This window comes from Heterodontus francisci, chromosome 17 (assembly GCF_036365525.1).
Source record: "Heterodontus francisci isolate sHetFra1 chromosome 17, sHetFra1.hap1, whole genome shotgun sequence".
Classification (NCBI taxonomy): domain Eukaryota; kingdom Metazoa; phylum Chordata; class Chondrichthyes; order Heterodontiformes; family Heterodontidae; genus Heterodontus; species Heterodontus francisci.
The window spans coordinates 61,711,003-61,733,735 of record NC_090387.1 but is presented as its reverse complement, the minus strand read 5'-3'; the positions used below and the strand labels follow the sequence as shown (position 1 = coordinate 61,733,735).

The window sequence follows — 22,733 nt, the reverse complement described above, 5'->3', positions numbered from 1 at the left end:
CTCTTACAAGAATAACATTTGAAGGAACATGTTAGAGATGTAGGTCTTCCTTTCAATGGAAATAAATTCATTAAGTTTATCTGAACAGTCTTTGACATATGATAAAACCTTCACTAATATGCAAAGGAATGACTCCAAGGGTGATGCCCTCCTGCTGCCAGAATATTTCCTTAAGGAATGCCAGATAGATAGTTGTATTTTTTTCCTCTCCGTCTGTTGAGAATGGCCGGTTTTACGTGATATGCTTCACTGTACGCGCAACACTGCCAGTCACAATACGTAGCATTGCATTATTCCAGTCCTTAAAGTAACCAAATTACTTCTCTCCTTTTAAAATATATTCCCATCTTGCACCTTTTTTTGAATTCATTCCTCTCCCCACATAAGATGTTTCTGTGATGTGCCTCGTCTCATTGCCATGATAGATTCGGCAGATGTTCTGATTTTTCTGGCTGTTTGTTAATATCAGTCCATAACAGTTGACAGAAGATGCATGTGGAGAATCAGCTAGATTCTAGACAGAATCCATATCCTGCTGCCTTGCAACACGTTCGGGGTCATTTTACAAATTTGTGTTTCCATTGCTAAGCTTTGCCTGGTGGGAGTGCACTTTAGGAATGTGGATGCAATAGTCAGTAGGCCTCGCAGGATTTTGCACCCATTAACATGGGAAATCCAACTGGGATTGCTACCCTCTGTGCCAGAATCCCTGATGTGCACTGCCTTTGGGTGAAGCTTCATGCCAAACTGTGGCAGTGACAATTAGCTTTATTGACCATGATAGAATATTAGAAATGGGCCTTCAATTAGTCTCATTCAGTAAAATTGAATAATTGGATTTTATCCCACTCAAGGATAACTGAAATTAATTCAAATATATATACCAAATTCTAAACCAAACACTACTTTTGCTTACAGCACTTTAAAACCTAGCTTTCTGGTGTTTAATCTAAAAACAAATGTAAACTTTCACCTTTCCTCCTAAATGTGGTGACTCATGTTGGGGTACGATACTGAGAGTGGTGACTAGCTCAGACACCAGTGCTTCACGTGTGGTCCTTGATATTGTTGTCAGGCTATATGACAGTGCAGGGCCCCACAGCTGAATCTGACTCTGCTCTCTCTCTCATCCAACATCTCCATGAGTACACTTTCCAGCAAGGAAAGCATCTTTAATCTGGGAACATTGAGGTCTATTGTAGTCTTCCACTGCTGCCTCAGCTAATTTCAACTAACTCAGCACAGATCAGGATCAAACTTGTAGCTAAGGAGCACACCAGCTGATTCATTTAACAGCTTAACCAGTGAGGCAGCCCTGTGGACTGATTTCTGATGCTTTTGAATTAAAGTCCAGCAGTACAAAACAAATGGCAAACTATGGCCTGGAGATCTGCTACCACAGATAGATTGTTGTTTCTTTGGTCAGTGGTCTAGAATTGGTACTGGCTGTCAGCTAATGTAAGCACCATGCCCTTACAGCAGTAAACAGTCCACTAATTAATGTTTAGTGCTGGGATCTACTTAGTGAGATAAAGGCAACAGCAGTTATTATGGGACACCGTTTTTCTTTCTCAGCATTTTTCTGTACCAATTTTTCTGCTCTGCTTTCTCCTGCCACTTCTCCAGATGACTTGATACCTGATATCGTTCCAAAATGTGAACCTTGATGGTGATTGCAGGCAGGATATTTGATCCAAGAGGGCATAACAGTAGAGACTAATATTGTCCTCGCCTAACAGTGTCTTCACTCGTCACTCACATACTTGCATCCACCAGTCAGGACTGAAAACACTCAGCGATGTTCCTCTACCTAATCCGGGGATGCTGAGGTCAGCTACTATCCTAATTAAGATCTTCAAATTCAGCACATGGCATGGATCATACCTAGAACTTTCCTGTTCTGTAAGGCAAAGCTACTTACTAGTTAAAATCGCTGAGATGCGTGGGGGAGTACAAAGCTCCATTTCTAATCCCAACAAGGCTTGGCAACAGTTTGCTGGTTTACTGTGTAACCTTTTATTTTAATCAAGTCATGGCATGAAATAATCATGCAACATTACCCATAAAGTTGTTACCTTTAGTCCAGTTACAAATTTTTGCCAGTTAAAATTGAAATGGAGTTTGCTTTGCAATCATCTGTTTGTTCAGGAGGAGTTCAACTTCTCCTTCTATAAACATCTTTGTGCAAACATAGGCAACAAAGGACCTGAACTGTGTCCATAGGCAAATTCGTATTTTGCTGCATTAAGCCAAGAAACCTCTATTAATTAATTGAAATATGAATATGTATTTGTTTTTGTACATAAGGCCCCAAGAAGAGGAAACACACTATTTCCTAAAGCTGTCAAACTGACTTGAATGTATAAGCCAGGCCATCCAAAAATAATTATCTCGTATCTCCCTAACACAGTCATCAATATCAGCCTCACACAGTCTTCAACAGTGCATATTTGTCACTGTGTTGAAGAAAACAAATGCTGTTTAATCTGTGGAGAGATTTGTCATGTTTTACGAATATGTGGTCTGAAGAATGGTTTGCCTTAGCATGTCATATAGGTTTAAGGACACTTGACTTCCCCTTTTATCTTCAAACCATAAATGAAAAATATTCCACTTGAGTGAAAATTTTTAGAGATGTTGAAATAAGAAGGACTTGTAGTTCTGTGGATGTAGTTGGGAGCATCAGTTCAGCAGGAAGCGCTTTTTCTACCCGTGGTAAACTTGCATGATCCTTCCGTGATTTGTAAGCCAAAAGCAGTGATGAATATTTCGACCAGAAACACTGTTGCTAAGAAATTGGCAAATTGGAATGGCTAGCACAAATACACTATTAAATACTGGGCGAGGCAGATATTGAGGGCTGCGTTAGGGAGATATGAGAGGTAATTATTTTTGGATTTGTACAGCTTGTACATCCAAGATCAGTCTGACAGTTTTAGGAAGCAGGGAGTTTCCTTCTCTTGGGGGTCTTGTGTATTCCTTAATTCCTTTTACAGATCTGTTAGAAGTAATGTTGATTGCCTTCCTTCCTGATGGGTTTGTCACATCTCAGATATAGGAACCAACCATTCAGGAAGGAAGCCAAGGAAGGAATACCGGTGGCATTGGGCTAATGTTTATAGATTTATATGCTTTGTTCTGTTTCTGTTATTTGTTTATTTGTATCTATCTGCAGATATCTACCCTTGTATTGATGTGAATGTACAATGGTTTGAGCGTAGTATTCTGAATGGTATATGCTATCTATAAGGTTTTACTGGTCATGTGGTTTGTAAGACCCATTCAGAGCCAAAAATCATACTCCACAACAAATTTAGTAGCCTTACTGCTGTAATCAACTTAAATTAAACTAGTTAATATTGCCATTAAAATAATGATCAGAAAAATAAGTCTAGAGAATAGCTGTGACAGTTCTAACTGAAAACGGGAAATTATAATTTCAAATCAATAACAATTTAAAACTCGTACCATAAAGTTTAATGAGGTTGAGGTGAATATAAACATTTAAACTGTCATGTTCTACCTGAAAATTTGGCTAAGTAGAAGGCCTGGCCCCAGCCTCTGGACTCAATTAGCTATTGAAGCCTGCTCAATACCAATATTTTAACTTGCCCATGAGCAATGCCACAGGAGGGGAAGTAGTCCATGTATGAACCATAAATTTCTACTGACTGTACCTATATACTTCGGGTTGTACCTTTTTAGACAGATTATTTTTATTCTATAATTTCTTAAAATAACTTTTGTAAGGTAAAAATGGGCTGCTAACTCCCTGCCTCCCTGAGCTCTATTTGTGTTAATGATATGGAAACTGGGCTCTAAAACTGTGCTAATTGAAAAACCTTTTCATTACTTATATTACAATATCATTTTAACCCTTGTGCGGTGCATGGCAGAACCAGTTATGTATGTTACACTTATTTTTGAGACATCCAGAGTGTTGTGCACCAGTAACTATCATTCTGAGTTCAAAGCTATGCTTTTTATAGTGTTGATATCTCCTAGCAGTGGAAAAGTACACAATCCAACGAAGGGTGACCTCAACTGGTCAGGGTACAGATAAGGCCTTATACTATTGCATTGAACTGCTGATGGTGTCAATCACATTAAATGTTCCAATAGGTGAGGACACCCATACCCATTTCCTGTACCTATTTTGTATTGGAGGGAACCTGCATGTTCCAGAGTGCACTGGCATGCAAAATCTTTGACCAAGCTTTTTGTCACCTGTCCTATTATCTCCTTATGTGGCTCAGTGTCAAATTTTGTTTGCTAACCCTCCTGTGAAGTGCTTTGGGACGTTTTACTATGTTAAAGGTGCTATATAAATGAAAGTTGTGGTTGAAAACTGTAAAAGTAAGTTTCATGTCAGAGCGTCTGGAATAGTTAATATTCTGTGCTTTGAGAAGAAAGGTAAAGGCAACATCTCAATTGAATTTATTCGTTGTACCTAGAGTGGTTGTAGCAGGGTGACTTATACTACTATCTAGTCATTATTCTACAAGATAGCAATGACACAAGCTGTGCTTTGGGATTGGGGCACTGCAGGGATGTTTAAGGTTGACAAAATACCCAGATGGCAGTGAGCGGTCAGTTAGGCTGTCAAATGTCAGTATTTACAACCCTGTTTGCCATTGTAATGCCATTTGTTGTGCTGCTTAGAGGTCTGCCAATGATGGTTTCAGTCTAGAAACTTTGCTGAATAATGGCCATCAATAGTGTAAAGCTGAGGCAATCCCTGTATTCAGTCTTTTTGAAAATCTTAACGTGCAGGCTACATACAGGTTGAGTACTTAGCTTGGCATACTCCATTTAACAAAACCTGGATATTTCAGATGTTAAAATTACTCCACTATTCTTAACAATTCTCCTTCCAATTGTATATTGATGATGAATCATGTATAATTCATCAGTTTTCTAATCATAGAATCTTAAAGCACAGAAGGAGGCCATTCAGCCCAGCATACCTGTGCTGGCTCCTTGAAAGAGCTATCCAATTAGTCCCACTTCCCTGCTCTTTCCATGTGTCCTTATTTTTTTCCTTTAAGTATACATCCAATTCCCTTTTGAATGTTACAATCAGATCTGCTACCACCTTCATTTAAGGCAGTGAATTCAGATCAGAACAAATCACTAAGTTAATAAAATAAAAACTGCTCATCTCAACGTCTGGTTTTAATGCCAATGATCATAAATCTGGTTACCGACCCACCCATCAGTGGAAAAGTTTTCTATTTATTTACTCAAATCCTTCATAATTTTGAACATCTATATTAAATCTCTCCTTAACCTTCTCTGCTGCAAGGAGAACAATGACAATTTCTCTAGTCTCTTCACATAACTGAAGTCCTTCATCCCTGGTATCATTCTGGGTAAACCTCCTCTGCACCCTCTCCAAAACCTTGACATGCTTCCTAAAGTGTGATGCCCGGAATTAGACACATTAGCCGGAATTTAACAGTGAGGCGGCGGCCTGCCCACCGGCTGGAGAGCCGGGGGCGAGCGGGCCTACATGGGGCCTGAAAGCCACGCTGCTACTTTGCATGGCTCAGGCCTGTAATTGGCTTCAGTCGGGGCTTCTGCCCCTTTGAGGCAGGATGTCATGCCACCAAGAGCTGCTGGCCAATCAGCGGGCTGGGATCTCTTCAATCCCAGCAGCGCCACATAATACAACCAAGAGAAAGAAAGAAGTCTTATTGAGGTCTTGTCTGACAGGTATGATTGTAGGTCCAGAGTCGAACATAAATGGAGTGGTTGTAGTATGAATCTAATATTTTGTAAGCTTTTATATATCATTCCATACAACAAGTTGTGCCATACTGGGTGCATTTGTGAATTGAATTTTAGATGAAATAGAATCAAAATTAGTAAGTCATACAGAACTGAGAGAGCCCACATCTGGCTGATTAATAGTCTAGGCGATTGTTATATTTGATGACGTGACATTAGGTTGAATCAGGGAGAGTTCCTTGTTAAAAGCCATTTTTATTTTCCCATTATTGAATAGAAATCCTATTTTTCAATAGAAATGCACAAAAGACTTAATGAAGGAATATAGTTAATGTAGACAAAATGAATCAGATTTGCGTGTTCATTTTCAGGTAAATTGAAACAATCCTTTGTTAAATCACAATGTTGTGTGACTGGTTCTGAAATCACTGTTCAATAGTGAGTTTTATGGAATTAAGTACACCAATGAATATAGTGGCTGTGCACAATTTTCTTGCTAGTGATCGTCATGGCACAAAATATTAATAAGCAGAAGCAACTATAGTAATGTTACAATGTGTGGCTCCACACTTCTCATATAGCTCGATTCTTATTGATCTGATTTACTCACTTGCTGACTCACGTCTACTTTTTCCTTAATACTAACAATCAACGGAAAGTATAGACCTCTGTAATTACTGGCAAAAGGCAACAGTTGAGTCTGGAGTTTTGAACTGGTCTGAACAAGGTTCTTCTAAGAAAGTCTAAGCAGATTAGATTGGAATTAGCCCTGTTTGGATTTGAAAACAACTTCCCAGCTCATTGCTATGGTCCAACATACACAATAGAATTGTATTTCAAACTGAAGTTTTCATAAGCTTTTAATATGCATTTTTTAACAACAAAAGATTGTTCTGGTCTTAATAATGAGCCATTCTTTATGCTTACTCTGCTGTAAAGTGGATTATGTAAAGAGCTCAGTGCAAGAGCTGCAGCACTGTACTCGGGCATCCATGATGCTTGCAGCCAGTTTGCATTATTTCCGGCCTATCAACTGAAAACTAGGTCCTTCATCTGGTCAGAAGAAATGATCCAACGCACCTACTTCTAAAAGGAAGAGATTTATTATGTGACCAAACAGTCCACATCAAGCAGTGCTACCAATGTGTCAAGAGTTCAATCATTTCGGCTTCAATCATTAGTTACATCAACAAGGACAAAAGGAACACAGTGTGGTTTTGTAGCAGAGTGAAGATTAAAAGTACTGATTGGGTCACAGTGTCCTCGTATTTAACAAAACCCTATTGATTTCTAATAGCTGCTGAAGACAATAGGCTCATTATGGCAAATGGTGTCAGTTTACCGACAAAGCAAATCTGAGTCATTAACCCAGATTTTTTTCAAAACGTTAAATTCCTTTATCCTAGAGCAGAAGATTTTTTGGGAAAAAATGAATGTGTTGGCTGAATTAATGTTGTAACTACACAGGAGTATGATAGAAATAAGAGGAGGTATAGGCAATGTGCACCAAGACAATCCTTGAACTCGCACGTTTATCCATTAAAGAAAGAACTTGCATTTATATAGCGTCTTTCATGACCTCAGAATATTCCAAGCCACTTTACAGTCAATCAAGTACTTTTAAATTGTGGCCACTGTTGTAACGTAGGGTCCTGATTTACCCACAAGGTCCCGCAAGCAGCAATGCGATAATGACCATTTAATCTGTTTTAGTGGTGATTGAGGGATAAATATTGGCCAGGACACTAGGAAAACTACCCTGCTTTTTTTTGAAATAGTGCCATGGAATTTTTTACATCTACCTAAGAGGGCAGACAAGGCCTTGGATTAATGTCTCATCAGAATGACAGCGCCCCGATCGCACAGCATAAAGGCCTGCTCGGGTATAAAATTGAAACTTGACCCAGGCCCAACCTGAACACAGCCAACCCAGGCCTGAGTCCTTTAATTTTCTCACGCCTAATCCGATCCGAATATCGTTCATCCGTTCCGGCAGTAGGCTATTCCTGCAGATGGAGTTGTGGGGAATCATGGGTAAGCCTGATCCCGTGACTTCCCGGAAGCAGCACTGTCCAGCCCGACTCGGAATATAGACCCGACCCAAACCCAACACATGTAGTTGGGTCTAATCGGGTTCGGGTCGGGTAGCCAGGCTTTAGCGCAGCACTCCCTCAGGACTGCACTGGAGTGCCAGCATGACTTCTAATTAATGATTTCCCCTTGAAAGATCCTCAAATAACTTGTTTGAAACTCCGCAGTAGTTGCATTTCATGTTGACTAGGTCTGTCTTGTAAAACAAAAAGACCTGATCATGTCTTAGCAACGTTTCTAACTGATTAATATGCCTGGGTCTGTGGGTCAACCATAGCACCACTTTTAAACTGCACATAACACTGCAGGAAAAGGGATACCAGTGCCTGAACTGGCACAGTTTCTTAAGGTGACATTTTTCTCCTTTACGAAGAAGAATAAAATAAATATTTTAATCAAACTGACTCTGGAGGTCAAACTTTGCTGAGACCTTTCCCCTGTGTTCCCTCTGGGAAGTGTCTCTAGGAAATCAGAATACTCTAGGATATTCATGGTCACTGAGTGAAATCCTGGCACTTGCTATATAACAGCAGCATTGTGGGAGCACATCACCACACAAACTGCAGTGGTTCAAGAAGGCAGCTCACCATCACCACCACTGTCATCACCACCGTCACCACCATCACCCTCAGGGAAACTAAGGCTGGCCAATAAAGTGACTCCCATATCCCCAGAATGATTTTTTTTAAGAATGTATAAGGGTCACTGAAAAAACAGGTTGGCTTTTTCTTTATTCTCATGCAACAAAACATATTCAGTAACGTTTTCCCCCACAGGGCTTGACCTCAGATTTATATTAATTAGCTTCCTAATTGAGAGTCTTGGTGCATGACTGATGGCACATCAATCTCCAGCCTTCATCTCCTGTATTAGCATTCTGTCACATTGTATCCATGGCAACCTATCATTCCCCACATGGTGGTCACACTAAAATCAATCTTTCAGGTGCCAGATTTTCCATTCCTGACATGTTCATCCTTCAGCTACTCATGAATCAAATGGAACTGAAAACTTTAAAAATTCCTTAACATCCAAAACATCTTGCAAAGCCCCCTATTCTGGCCTCTCTTGCAAACTGCATCAGTGATGCCAGGAAGCATTAAAATTGACTCAGTATGTTACTATTTTTCTTACGAGAATTTTAGCCATTCCTTGGATCTATTTATAGTTCAGCGGAAACACATGTCGTCTGTTAGATTTTCTGGGAACCTATTGCTGAGCACGATTTAGACGTCTGAAAATCAAGTGATTTGTCAAGTAATTCAACCACTCTGGTGTGATGTTGGGTTAAAAAAGTAGATTCAGTTTTGTCGGTTCATGCTGAGGCTATTGCTTTCTTTTAAATGGTCCAAAAAGGTTTTCAAAAAGGGTTTAAAGTTAGTCCGGCAGCCACAAAAAATGCACTTTTTCGAGATTTTGTGTCTCTTTTGTATTCCCCTCCTCCTGTTCTGAAGGCTGCAACTTGTATTTGGGAGCTGATTCCACAGGTACTGGCTGGTCTTCGCTGTCTAGTTCAAGTAACCACACTTCATCTGAGAACCTGGTGTCTTGATGAGTATATTTGATCACAGTGGCATCGCAGCCAACCCCAATCCTATTGTCCTCAATGTTCACACACAAGGGGGTAGAAATTTGTCTCGGATGGTGGTGCAAAGCAGGTGATATTGGATCGGCTGCCTGTTGTACGCAGCGCCTGATGCCCGTCTGTATTTCAATCATTGGAGTCTGATGCCGCCCATTTTCCACTACTGCCTGAGATAAGTTGTGTCCAGTTCTGGTCACTGCACTTTAGGAAGGATGTGAGGGTCCTTGAGAGGGTGCAGAGGAGATTTACCAGAATGGTTCCAGGGATGGGGGATTTTAGCTATAAGGTTAGGTTAGAGAAGCTGGGGTTGTTCTCCCTGGAGCAAAGGAGTTTGAGGGGAGATTTGATAGAGATGTACAAGATTATGACAGGCTTAGATAAGGTAGACAAGGAAACGCTGTTCCCATTAGCTGATGGTACAAGGACGAGGGGACAGAGATTTAAGGTTCTCGGCAAGAGATGCAGGGGGGATGTATGGAAGAACATTTTTATGCAGCGAGTGGTAATGACCTGGAACCTGTTGCCGATGAAGGTGTTGGAAGTGGAGACAATGAATGATTTTAAAAGGAAGTTGGATGGGTACTTGAGGGAAATAAACTTGCAGGGCTACGGGGGATAGAACGGGGGAATGGGACTGACTGGATTGTTCTACAGAGTCGGCAGGAACTTGATGGGCTGAAATGCTGCCTTCTATGCCGTTATGACTCTATAAATTTCTACCCCAGTACTTTCCAAAGAGGTAACTGAACAGAGATCAGATGGGAGAATCCTGGTTGATTTTCACCCTCTCTTCCCTGGACCAGTGCATTAAGACACACCTTGATCATCGCTATTATTGACACTCGAGATCACTTAATTCAGCACTGACCTAGACTGAACTTGGGAACCTCGTCATCTGTGTGGCTCTGTTCCATACACAGCTGGTGGATTTACCAGGGAAGCAACAATTTCCAGCTTCCTCAAAATCCTCCATTGTATCTAAGCTTCTCCTTCCTTGCAGGGGAAGGACAACCCAGGTGTACCTTCCAGAAGTGCAAGAATAATTCCAGGCACCTGGATATCGGGCCGAACTTTTCTGCTCCTGTGCCCAGGGCGCAGTGAATTGCGGAAAATCAGGGAGTGGGTGAGGTGTTGGGTGGCAGGAGAAGTACATGCTCCTAATGGAGTTTGCCCAGTTTACTGCCCATTAATTTAAATGAGCAGAAAATCAGGTGAGCTCCCTTATGGGCACACACTCATCTCCGTTAAATTCTAATACCCAGGCGATCCCGGAAAATATGCCCCGTCATTGCTTTTAATCTCAATTTGGAAGTCTGAGATTGAATACATTTGTTTCCTTTCCCTTCCCTCGTGTACCATTTCTGTTACACGTTTGCTTGAATGTTGCTGTTCTATATTACACGCCCCCCCTGCCCCCCCCCCACTGCCTGCCCGTACACACTTTAGCTCTTACACCCACGCGCTTTTCTGCACAAAGTATACATTCTCACTGCTCATCTTGTTTCTGCAGCCTTTGCTGTGCTAACTATAAAGAACAAAGCTTTCTGGCAGCACTGGGCCAACAGCTGTGTCTTCACAATTGGTTCTCATTTTCTCGAGTACCAGCAGTTTCATCCGAGTTCTGGAGGGGTCCGCGGAGGCAGTACCCACAGTCTTATTTTCGGAGCAGTGAGTGACTGAACATAATTAATCTGGGAGACAAGGGACTGAATAAAATTAATTGGCGAGCTAGGAGAGAGCTTCTATTTCTGAACACCTTGTCTTTGTGTGGCAATGGACTTCTGTTAAAATGAGATCTAATGTCTCAGAGGCCACCCAGTATTCAACACTAGTTTGGGAGTTTGCAGTCCTCAAATGAGGTCTGCACAGCAGGTTTTGATTTTTGGTCTGGAGGTATCTGTTTTCATCCTCTGTCAGCCTTGGTTTTGCTGCAATATATCAGTTGTGTGCTGCAATATATCAGTATGCATTCATTAATGAATTGTTTTATGGAACGAATGCTGAGCGTTTGTACTGTGTACGTATTTAATGGCAGCTCCCATTTACTGTAAAATACATGCATTTATATAGCACTTTTCATGACCTCAGGGTGCCTCAAAGTGCTTTACAGCCAATGCAGCACTTTTGAAGTGGAGTGACAGCTGTAATGTAAGAAACGGGACAGCCAAATTATGCATAGCAAGTTCCCACAAACAGCAATGGGATAATGACTAGATAATCTGTTTTAATGATGTTGATTGAGGGATAAATATTGGCGAAGACACCAGGGGAAAGACTACTGACTTTCTTCGAATAGTGCTCTGGAATATTTTCCATCCACCTGAGAGGACAGCCAGGGCCTCGGTTTATTGTCTCATCCAAAAGACGGCGTCTTTGACAGTGCAGCACTCACTCAGTCCTGCACTGAAGTGTCAGCCTAGATTTGATGTTTAAGTGTCTAGAGTGGGTCTCGAACCATGACTTTCTGATTCCGAAGAGAGAGTGCTACCAACTGAGTCACAGTTTAGCAAATCATTGAGTTATGAGATTGATGTTACCTGACTAGCGAGGGATCCTGATGTATTAATGTATTTTCTGCTCAATATGTATGATATTTGTTTTCCCCCTCCTACCACCCCTATTGTTATAGAAGATACATCCTCACTCTTAATTACAATAAATAACAGAAGGAAATTCTGAATAAATCAATACTAACCGTGTTTAAGAGGTAAAAGGTTGGTGTCGTCCATTTGCCTTTTGCTGTAACTGACAGCTACGTGCTTTAGTGGAGAGTCTTTGCCTGTTTGATGCTTTGCTATATTAACCAGCAAGCTGAAATCTGCACTCTGTGAATCTGTAGGTGGGTTTCTCTTAGAAGCGAAACAGACTTGAACATTGATTCTCTTCTGTTGAAGGCATTTAATTCCTGTTTGACCACGTATCCCCACACTTTGGACAGCTACTATGTGAGAGTCGAGATAGTGGCTGTTGGCACACGATTCGACTATGGGAACCATCACAGTTGAGCCTGGTCCAGCTGCACCCAGCATTCACACACTTATGGAGATCAAATGGAGTGCCTCAACGGTTGAGATCTGCTCATGGAGCATAGACCAGAGAACAAACCTGTCAGCTTCTACTGTGTAACCTTGTGCTGCACGACTGGTGACGTTACCTCCTCGGCTGTCAGGTTGTCACTTTGTTTATGCAGCATTTTCATACTGTTATAAACTTTAGCAGTAATTCATTTAAAGTAATTCTAACTGGAACTTTTTAAAGCAGACTGTATTCCCAGGACATCATTGCTTAGCCCTGACTATCAAATCGTTCCCTGTATTTGTTTCGAGCTAAGTTGCTAAGTTCCCCATTTGTGTATTTTTCTTGGTAAATAAAGTTGTTAGCTTAGGATATTCAGTGAGGTGAAAGGACTGTGAAGGAATTTTAGGTGTTTCTAGCCATAATATTTTCATTTATTTTAAAAAGAAATATTAAGTTCCCTCAATGGGATTAGCATGATCACCCCACACAAAGAGCTGGCATTAACACAGGCGAGCCAATTGGCCTTCCCCAGTCCTGTGGGTAAAAGCACTGCCCGACACAGTACCAAATCATACAGCCCAGGAAGGCCAGCCCCTTCTTCGACCCCTGTTTATGCTGTTAGCTGATCCCAGAGTAGCTGCTGCAGCTACCTTTGCCATCACTGAGCTAGTGAGGGCTCACGTCTCCGGGGGTGCCCGTGTAGATTGTTATCCAGTATTGGAAGCGTGTATGTAGGGGCACTGGGGCAGGACACTATTGAACTTACCTCAATCCTGTGAGCCAGCTCCCACTTTTAAGTAGACCTCACTGTTTAGGCTCATTGGAGTCAATTTAATTCATTCTCGAGATGCAGGTGTCATTGGCAAGGCTGACATTTATTGTTCATCCTTAGCTGCACCAATCCCAGGGCTACTAAGTGAATAAGGCCACTTCAGAGGCCCTTAAGCATCAGACACACTGGTGTGGAACTGGAGTTGTATGTAGTCCAGACTGGGTAAGGACAGTATGTTTCCTAAAGAACATTAGTGAACCGGTTGGGTTTTTAATGACAATCCCCCAGCTTCATGGTCACTTTTACTTTATATTTTCAATATTTTTTAAACTGAATTTAATTTTTCAAACTGCTATTTCAACCCACGTATGGATTAATAGTCCTGGGTTACTAGTACAGTAAGATAGCCATTCCATTTACTGCATCTGCAGCCTTTTTGCGAGGAAAGAAAATTGGAAAAGAACAACAATAGGAAAACCAGAGGAAAGGTGGGTTTAATATGACAGCACTGTATTGAGTGCCACTTGTGAACTTACTTTCATTTCAGTTCTTGATTCTGTTTCAGAGAGCGGTATTTTTGTATTGCTTGATCAAACCAAGGTGTGCGGGCAATAGTGCCACGCTTACTGTGCGAGGTCAGTCAGATAACTCAAGTTAAAATAGAACAAAAAGTTCCTCTTGTTTGGCATTATATTTCGAGTGCAGAAGTCCACCTGTAGCTACATGCATGATCACGTCGGAGCTCATGAGTGAAATTCCAGCCTTGACCTGGAGAACTGTGACTGAACATTTTAGCATGACAGTAACTGAATGCTGCTGGACAAATGCCCAACTGTTTCCATTCATGATCTCAATTATTGATTTAATCACTAATATTGGTGATTTGTTGCAAAGTTTTTAGAGGTGGTCTCTAAGTCCACTTTATAAAGGAAATGACTTGCATTTATTTAGCGCCCTTCAGGACATCCCAAAGTGCTTTTACAGCCGATGAGTACTTTTGAAATGTGGTCACTGTTGTAATACAGAAAATGCAGGCATCCAATTTGCACGCAGCAAACTCCCACAAACAGCAATATGATGATGACCAGTGAATCTGTTTTTGTGATATTGATTGAAGGATATTGAGGGACGCTGGACCAAACTCTGTGGCTGCTCTTTGAAATAGTGTTGTGGGATCTTTCATGTCCACCTCAGGGGGCAGACAGGGCCTTGGCTTAGTGTCTCATTCAAAAGACAGGAGCTCCAACTGTGCAGCACTCCTTCAATACATCACTGGATCAGCCTTGATTATGTGCTCAAGTCTCTGAATGACAGTTACAGACTCAGGTGGGGGTAATTTTATGCATTCCCCTGCAGTGTGTTTGGAGGAAGGGAGAGCATAAAATCAGGTGGGAAGGTGGCAAGGCTGGGAGTGGGGGGGTGGGGGTGGGGCTTTCCACTCTTCCGCCCCACCACCAATTGAGGCAATTAACTGGGCAATTAATCCCCAATTTAGGGCCTCTTCCCGCTGCAGCTGCAATTAGCCATGCAGCAGGCACCCCGTCACCACATGGGAAGCACAACGCGGAACACCGTGCAGGCTGCTTCCTGGCTCTGGTGGGGGAGGGGGTGTGGAAGGTGGTGGGGATGAGGGTGTCCCTTGTTTGAAGGCACTTAATGTCTGATTGAGGGACCTGACATCGGGAAGGGGGTGCCTGCTTAGAGCCACCCCCTTGCCCTTGCTGTCGATCTCCCTCCCCACCATGAACCCCACCCCGCGAGACTCCCTCCCACCCATACCTACATGTGGCCTGGGTCCAGTGATGCTTCTTGGCCTCCGGTAGGTCTTTTTGTAGCAGCAGCCACCCTTCTGCAGTGGCCAGCAGCTCTCCAAGGACAGGACTTCTGGCGATGGGGTCCTTGATCCTGTGGAAGGCCCACCGCTGTCCACTTAAGTGCCTGATTGGCACTAGATTCGGCGGGCCTTCTGGAGAAAAGGTGATACGGGGATCTTGACATTGCTTTTTCCGGACATCGATACACCTGCTGCCAGAATAAAATTCTCCCCTGGGTCTTTCATGTATAAAGAGATACATAGGAAAAAAGGAGTGGTTTCCTAATGGCTCCCTGTAAGCTCTTCATTACTGTATGTCCACAGTGGCCTTACTAGCCATGTTCCGAGTGTTTATACAATGTCTGCTGTATGCTGCTAGTTTGCACTCGACATTTTTGCTTACACTGAGCCTGTTAGAAACCTGTTCTGAAACGGAATTTCATGCGTGTGTTGGCATTGCTTGGTAAAATGCTCTTGTTTTATTGGGATAGGAACATGGCAGAAGTGGTTTGGTTTGCATATGGCACTGCTTTGAAAAATGTGCTTAATTAACGTGGTAGATTTGTAACACTTCCCCATCCAAAGTTTGTTTGGCTATGTTCTGTTTATTGAGTATGTAACAAATCTAAACTGGAATTGGAGCACACATTAAGTAGTGGCTGCTTAGGAAACTACCCACCTGTGCCACAATCTTCACTATTTACACTTGTGACACTCCTAACTTACGTAGTCAGCACTATTTAATTTACCTGGCATGTATCCTCAGTACATACTATGGCCATTCCCAATAACCATTCAAGTGAAACCTTCCTTTGAAGAATGTATATCAATAGAGATCAGATGGCCAGCAGCCATACAAGAGTGCGTCAGAGAATTTGAACTACAATTTGTCTTTTAATTAACCAAAGTCAGCTACACTAACGCGCCACTGAGAATGAATCATCGTGAAGCTATGACTGATTTATAACTCCACTCTTCCCTCTTTTTCAGGTAGTCCTTCCAACTAGAGTTGGACGAGTCTATGTTTATGACACACCTCCGCAGATGGAACAAGATGAATACGACATCCTACCATCGAGAAATCCTCCTCCAGCCACTTTGCAGGAGATTTATGATGTACCTCCAACTAGAGGAGCAATGGAATCTTCTGGCAATCAGTATGGACAAGAGGTTTGGCATTTCATAAAAAGCACAAAGGTTTATCACTACTGTATTTGAAAAACAAAAAACATTTTCAATCAAAACTTTTCTTGTGAGTTTTAAATAATGCTTTAGGTATATTTAACTCACTTCAGATACATAACAAGTTAATCTTTCATTTCATTTGAAAGAAAGAAAGTCTTGCATTTATAAAGCACCTTTCACAACCTCAGGACGCCACAAAGTGCTTTACAGCTGATGAAGTACTTTTAAAATGTAGTCACTGTTGTAATACAGGAAACATGGCAGCCAATTGCACACAGCAAGCTCCCACAAAAAGCAATGAGGTAAATGAAAAGATTATCCTTAGTTTGCCAACTATTAATGGAGCTTTGTCCTTATAAATAAATGGCATAACCTCTGCATTTACTGTCATACACAGCATGATGACAAGAGAAACAGGAATCAACCATTTGGCTCATCACGACAGCCCCCAATATAAAGTCATGCTGAAATGTTATGCCTTCATGATAACAAAGATGGATGGCTGTGCTTTTCCAAGGAAAGAAAATTGCTTGTAAAACATTTATTTTTGTGTTGACAGTGCCCCTTTCAATAGAGAAGCCTTTTCTCATGATAGTGATTGTTTAGAATCTCCCGTGAAGTGCTGTGCAAAATACAACAGTGTCACAAAATACAACATGCAAGGAAAGAACATGGAAATATATTAGGCACAGCGAGGTCAGCAGGATTTTGTTATTCAGAGGGGGTATTGAATAAGTGCAATTCTTCAAAGATTTGCATCAGCTTCAATGGGAGATTGGGCATGAGGCCAAAGCTGTATGTCTGGGGAATGTCATAATGGATGCTTTTGAATATATTTATTGGTTCCACTGTGATAAGTAAAAGGAAATGGTTGCTGATTCTTTCCGGATAAAAATCGTGGGGAAACATTTTTAAATGCAAACATGAGTTGTGCAGGATTAATAGTGGTTAAAGACAGGAAAGCAACATTTTAATCCTGGCTCCTTTCTATCAGGTTTATGATACTCCTCCCATGGCAATGAAGGGTCCAAACAACAGAGATAGATCACAGGAAATTTATGATGTACCCCCCAGTGTAGAAATGCATCTACAGCACCAGGTCCAGGCTCAACAATTAGTGAGTATCCAGTTCTTTTCAGAAGCATCTGTTCAAGATGACCAGTGACTGCAGTGGTGGTTCATTGCGAGACTGTGGCTTGAATTATTTATCCGCTGGTCTGACTTGTCCAGGGGAGGAAGGGAAAACCAGGGCAGAGTGTGGGGTTTCCTTGCAGGTGGGTTACTCCTTCCAGATTACTCAAGGAACAACATTGATGATGTTTATGAAGACATCTGTGGACTTTACAATCCAAGATTCCTACAGACACAGAAGGGGAGGAGGGTAAACACAACGCAAGCTAGTTAGGCCAACTTACCTGTTTCCATGTCTCAAATTTCTATTGGGGAGTTGATTTGGGGGGAAAGCATTGTTGAGAGGCATCCTAACAAAGAAAATTAGGAAGGGAAGAGGCTACAAAGCATTTTACATCTTTTTACTCAAATGAGTTGGCACGTTATGCTTCCACTTATGTCACTTCTGGTATTTGGAGCAACTATCTTTTCTAGATTACTGACCCTTCCTCAATGTAATTCATTCCAGTTAAATGAACTCTCATTTATCCAAACAGTTTTCTGTCCCACAGTGCCCTGGACTCAGTTATGTGCTGTAATTTTTTTATTGCATGATACTGTTTCAAATTTTGAGTCTGTACAAGATGTTCCCTTGGTTTCAACATTGTTAAACTTTCCTGTAAGTGGACCCTACATCCTTTATGATCACTTTAATTTTGCTGCCTAACGTTTAATCATATGATAGTGTGACCCAGGAAGATGTAACAGTGAGCCCCTTGTTATGGGAGCAGGACATTCTCATCTTGCATGTACCACCATGTGCCCTTTTCCAGCTTCCTAAAGGAATACTGATCAACACTTTAGTGAGACGACAACAAATATAAATTATAAAGTTGCTTTGTTTTACAATTAGTAAATGAACATTTGTAGCAAACTTCACCTCACTTCAAGCCTGTGACCCAGTCCTTTGCTTTAACAGCACTTTTTGCAACATAGAGAATAACTGAGGACACTGCACTGTCCCTATGAGCGAGATAAATGCACTCTGGTCAGAGAATTCTCTGAAACTGGTTGGTCCCAAAATTAAATTAGAGCACATTCTCTCTGTAGGTCTGGCTTACTAGTTCTCCCAGACTGTGAGCTTTTTGTCCTTTTGTTTCCTGGCTGGACAGGAGGCCAAGGGCTTGACCTCTGACCCTCTGCTGGATTCCTGTGTCTGGGGGTTGGACAGCTGAGCTGCCAATTAACAGGCTACCAGCTTCCTATGTGAGAATTCCTTGCAACTACCCCTTGTTGTCTTCAATCAAATAGGTATGGATGTTTACTGAGATGTTTACGTGAATGCCCATTGTCTGAAGTTGAAGTGATATGTTGAAAAACCACTTCACCAGCTGGTTTGTCTAAATCCACATGTCCCAGAAGCTGAGTGAAGTGGATTTAACCTATTTGCATACTTAATATAACCTATCATTTTAATATGAAATACAGCAAAATCCTACCACGACCAAACATCCCAAAACCTGACATACCATTTTGTGCTGGAATTTTCTTTTTGGTTTGGTGAAAATATCTAATGAAGGTGAAATGAATGGGGAGGAGAAAAAAATGATCCCTGCCTTCAGGTCTCCCTTGGCCATGTGCCATGCCCCAGATGAAGGGAGGGGTTTGAAGCCTGTGGCCCAGCCCTCTATTTTAACAGCATTTGAGGTGACCGCTGAAATGGCTGAGGGTGAATCTTTCTCATTCCCTTGCCCATTGGAAAATGCCAAGCCTCCATTTGAAGCATTGTTTGAGTTGGGAAGGTGCCATTGTGGGCATGAACCTGTGACCTATCACTCTATAGAACAATGCCAGTGCAGTCTTATAAGGGTTACATTTATAGATGGTTATTCAAATCAGTTAATTTAACTGCTGCAGGAAGGATTTTTTCTGATGTTTAATCTGAAGGTAAATTCTCCACAGGTGAAAGTTACATTTTTATATTATGCGTGAACTTGCAATCGGAGAGACACGAGGCCTGAAATTCCTGTGATGGTGCTGGGGGTGGGGGGGATGGAGGCAGAGGTGGGTGGGGGAAGATGGGGCACTCCGGACAGATCAGCCACTGGGGTGATGGGGTGAGCAACAGGAATTTGGGGTGGAAACCAGAGCCACTGGAATTCCACTTTATGTAGATACTATTAGAAATCCTGATTGGTTGTTGGAGTGGGGTGGGGGTGTCCACAGTCAGCTTTGGGGACGTGGCTGAGAGTGTGCAGGACAATCCCGGAAATTCACTCATAATGCTACCCGATCAGGACAAGTGGAGGATACATCTGCCGAGAGCAGATATGGGTTGTATTATTGGCTGCCCCAAGACCCCCAAAAGATACCCTCAGAAAGGGAACTTCAAATTAAGATTCCTACTTCTCCTTGACTAAAATTTGAAAATAATGTTTTGATTACTCTTTGGCCTGGCAAAGGACTCTGGCTTGACCTGTAGGTGAGGCTGAACAAGGCTATGAATTTGCAGAGCGCAGTTCAGGCTGGTTCCTCGACAGGAATGGGCCACCTGTCCTGACCTTTGAATGACCCCAGGGCAGAGTGCTGGGCAGAAGTCCAACCTCACTGGCCTGCCAGTGTGGAAGGAGGGACCCCAGAAACTTGGCCCCAGAGCACTTAACATTGTTCATGTGTTGCTGAAATCAATTCTGAACTTTGGAAAATATAGCTCAGTACTTCCTTTAAAGATTGTTTTTTTTTTTTAAATACAGGTTTATGATATTCCTCCATCTGTAACTAAGGATGTTCCAGTTGGATCAGTCTCTGAAGATACATATGACGTTCCACCATCATTCTCTCACAGAACAACGAAGGGTACAGATTCCATGAGATATACCATTCCACCTCAAACCCCTGCAGCACATGACAACTATCCAGTTGATGATGTGTACGATGTACCCCCACCAGCAGGGAAACTTTCAGACACATCCTTCAGCCAGGAAATCTATGATATTCCTCCAAGCCAGAAGGTACTTGGAGGATATCAGACGTCTATACAGGATGTGTATGATTTCCCACGGGATCTCGGTGTTCCAGCCTCTGGTGGGAAGGTCCTCCTGAATGAGGAACCGGAGGGGGATTATATTTATGACGTGCCTCCTCAGGTGTGCAGAGATGCCACAACAGAAGAAATTACCAACAACTTCAAGAGACTTTCTGCTTCCAGCACGGGCAGCACAAGGAGCAACATTTCTACATCTTCGCTTGATGTCATTCCTGTTAAAGAATCTTCAACTGTCTTGCCCAAGCCAAGCAGTAAGGAGCTCAACTTGGACCTAGAAGTAGCAATGGAGATACTGGCAAAACATCAACAAAACGTGGAGAGTTCCATTTCCTATCTAATGTCCTTCATCATCACCAGCTGGAGGAATCGTGAGCACATGGAGGCCAATGTGCAGAACATCAAGACGGGGGTCGAAAGAGTAAAGAATTCTGTGAAAGAGCTTCTGGAGTTTGCACGCGGAGCTGTTGCAAACTCCACACAAGCGACTGACCGCACTTTGTACACGAAGCTGAGCAAGCAGGTGCAAAAAATGGAAGATGTCTACCAGCTTCTACTCAAGCATAGTCAGGCATTGGACAACTGTAACTGGGCACTAAATGTTTTAATCATGAGCAAGCAAAGTTCAGCCGATGATCTTGACCGATTTGTGATGTACTCACGGGGTATCCCTGATGATACAAAACAGCTTGCCTCTTTCCTTCATGGCAATGCTTCATTGCTCTTCAAACGGACAAAGTCACAACAGGGCGATAACAAATCTACTGTGCCCCCAGCTGGCCTTGAGAGTGTCAGCCACTCAACAAATAACAACAACATATCAAACTATCAAACAGGACTATCAGACAAGGCCAATATACAGGCAAGGCCTCTACCATCCCCACCAAGATATACAGCCGAAGAGTCACCAGACACCCAGTATGAAAACAATGGCAGTGGGTGGATGGAGGACTATGACTATGTTCATTTACAGGTTTGTGTTCATCCAAGGTTCAAATCTGATCATTTTGTATTGGTACGGCCGTGCATACTATTGAGTTAATTCAAAAGAAAATTAATTGTTTAGGCTAATAGGCTAACACCTGCTGGAATGTACTTGTGTGCAGGGTCAGACGAGGGCATGATTGACTTCAGCTGTGATGCTGCAGTGGCAGAATAGCCTGCTGGTATTAAAAGTAGGAGACCATGTGATGGGTCCAGATATCAACATAGTGGGACATAGGGAAACGGAAGGTACCTGGAGTTTAGGGGAACAAGCTTTTAAAAAAAAAGGGAGCCATGACCATTACTTTGTTGATAAAAAGCGAGCGAACAGAAAGATTACACTGGAGAGAGGGATTGGGCAGTCGAGTCAAACGGAGAAGTGCCCATCAGTCAACAGCCTTTCCTTGTACCCCATTCAGCAGGGCAACTCGCACATGAATAACACCCAAGATGGACGAGGGTATTGGAGATGACCAGGGTCTTTGGTACTGTACCCTAGCAAAGAGTCAGTGCCCTCTGGAGAGAGGAGAAATAGAAAGATACTGCTGATACATGGAAAATATACAGACCAAAAATAAATCTGACAACAAAGATCAGAAGAAGCATCTGAAAGGGAATGGTCTAATTCTCTAAGATTTAAGTAGCTTTGGTCCTCTATTTTCCGCTTCTTTTTCAAATTGTTGTGTTTATTTATATAGCGCTGTTCTAGACAGAAGCTATTGATTTTCATAAGTTTGGAAGCCCTACCATAATTTTTCCTTCCCGTCATACATTGTGAAGTGGTTGTTAGTGTAGGTTGAGTTGGTACCAATGATATATTCTTACACCTTTAAGACAGTCTGAATGCTGCCCAACTGCTCTCAGGTCCCAAAGGGGAAGAGTTGCTTTTGGGACCTTCTGAATTGAGTGTGGCTGAGTACCTATATGCAGCAGCAGGAGTGAGAGTGTTAGTAGAACATGAATCGAGGACACGTACAGTACACTTTAGAAAGAAAGCTCAATTTACTAATCTTTGTGTAGCACTAAGTTCTAGGTCACGTAATGTGTTTGAAGATCACTTTGGTTCATCATTTAACTATTTTTAAAATAATGCAGTATAAAAGATTTATTACAGTGGCATTGGCCCTCGTAAATCAAGACGTAGTAAGAAGTGTTTATTTTTTATTGGACTAACTGGAGTTCTAATCCACAAGCTTTCAGGATCACAGGGCCCCTTCATTGGGTGAGGTCATCTCAGCTCATGAAAAGACCTACTGTCCATCACACCAAGAGCCTATGGATTTCAACTCATAGGTTAGTTTAGTAAAAGGTACTAAACAAGAGACTCCTAGCATCTCTCTCACCCTACTGAATGGGGTACAAGGAAAGGCTGTTGACTGATGAGCACTTCCCCACTTGCCTC

General features: G+C 42.1%; 1 protein-coding gene across 4 annotated transcripts in view; it reads left to right on the top strand.

Annotated features, from left to right (window-relative positions):
• bcar1 (BCAR1 scaffold protein, Cas family member) overlaps nucleotides 1-22,733 on the top strand; it is a 269,881-nt gene that overhangs the window by 236,083 nt on the left and 11,065 nt on the right. For 3 of the 4 annotated variants that reach the window (XM_068049503.1, XM_068049502.1, XM_068049501.1), the window contains exons 3-5: nucleotides 16,000-16,179; nucleotides 17,189-17,311; nucleotides 20,058-21,320. In XM_068049503.1, the coding sequence (XP_067905604.1) occupies nucleotides 16,000-16,179; nucleotides 17,189-17,311; nucleotides 20,058-21,320 (1,566 nt within the window). The remainder of the gene's footprint in view (nucleotides 1-15,999; nucleotides 16,180-17,188; nucleotides 17,312-20,057; nucleotides 21,321-22,733) is intronic. The other variant, XM_068049504.1, reaches the window with a different exon arrangement.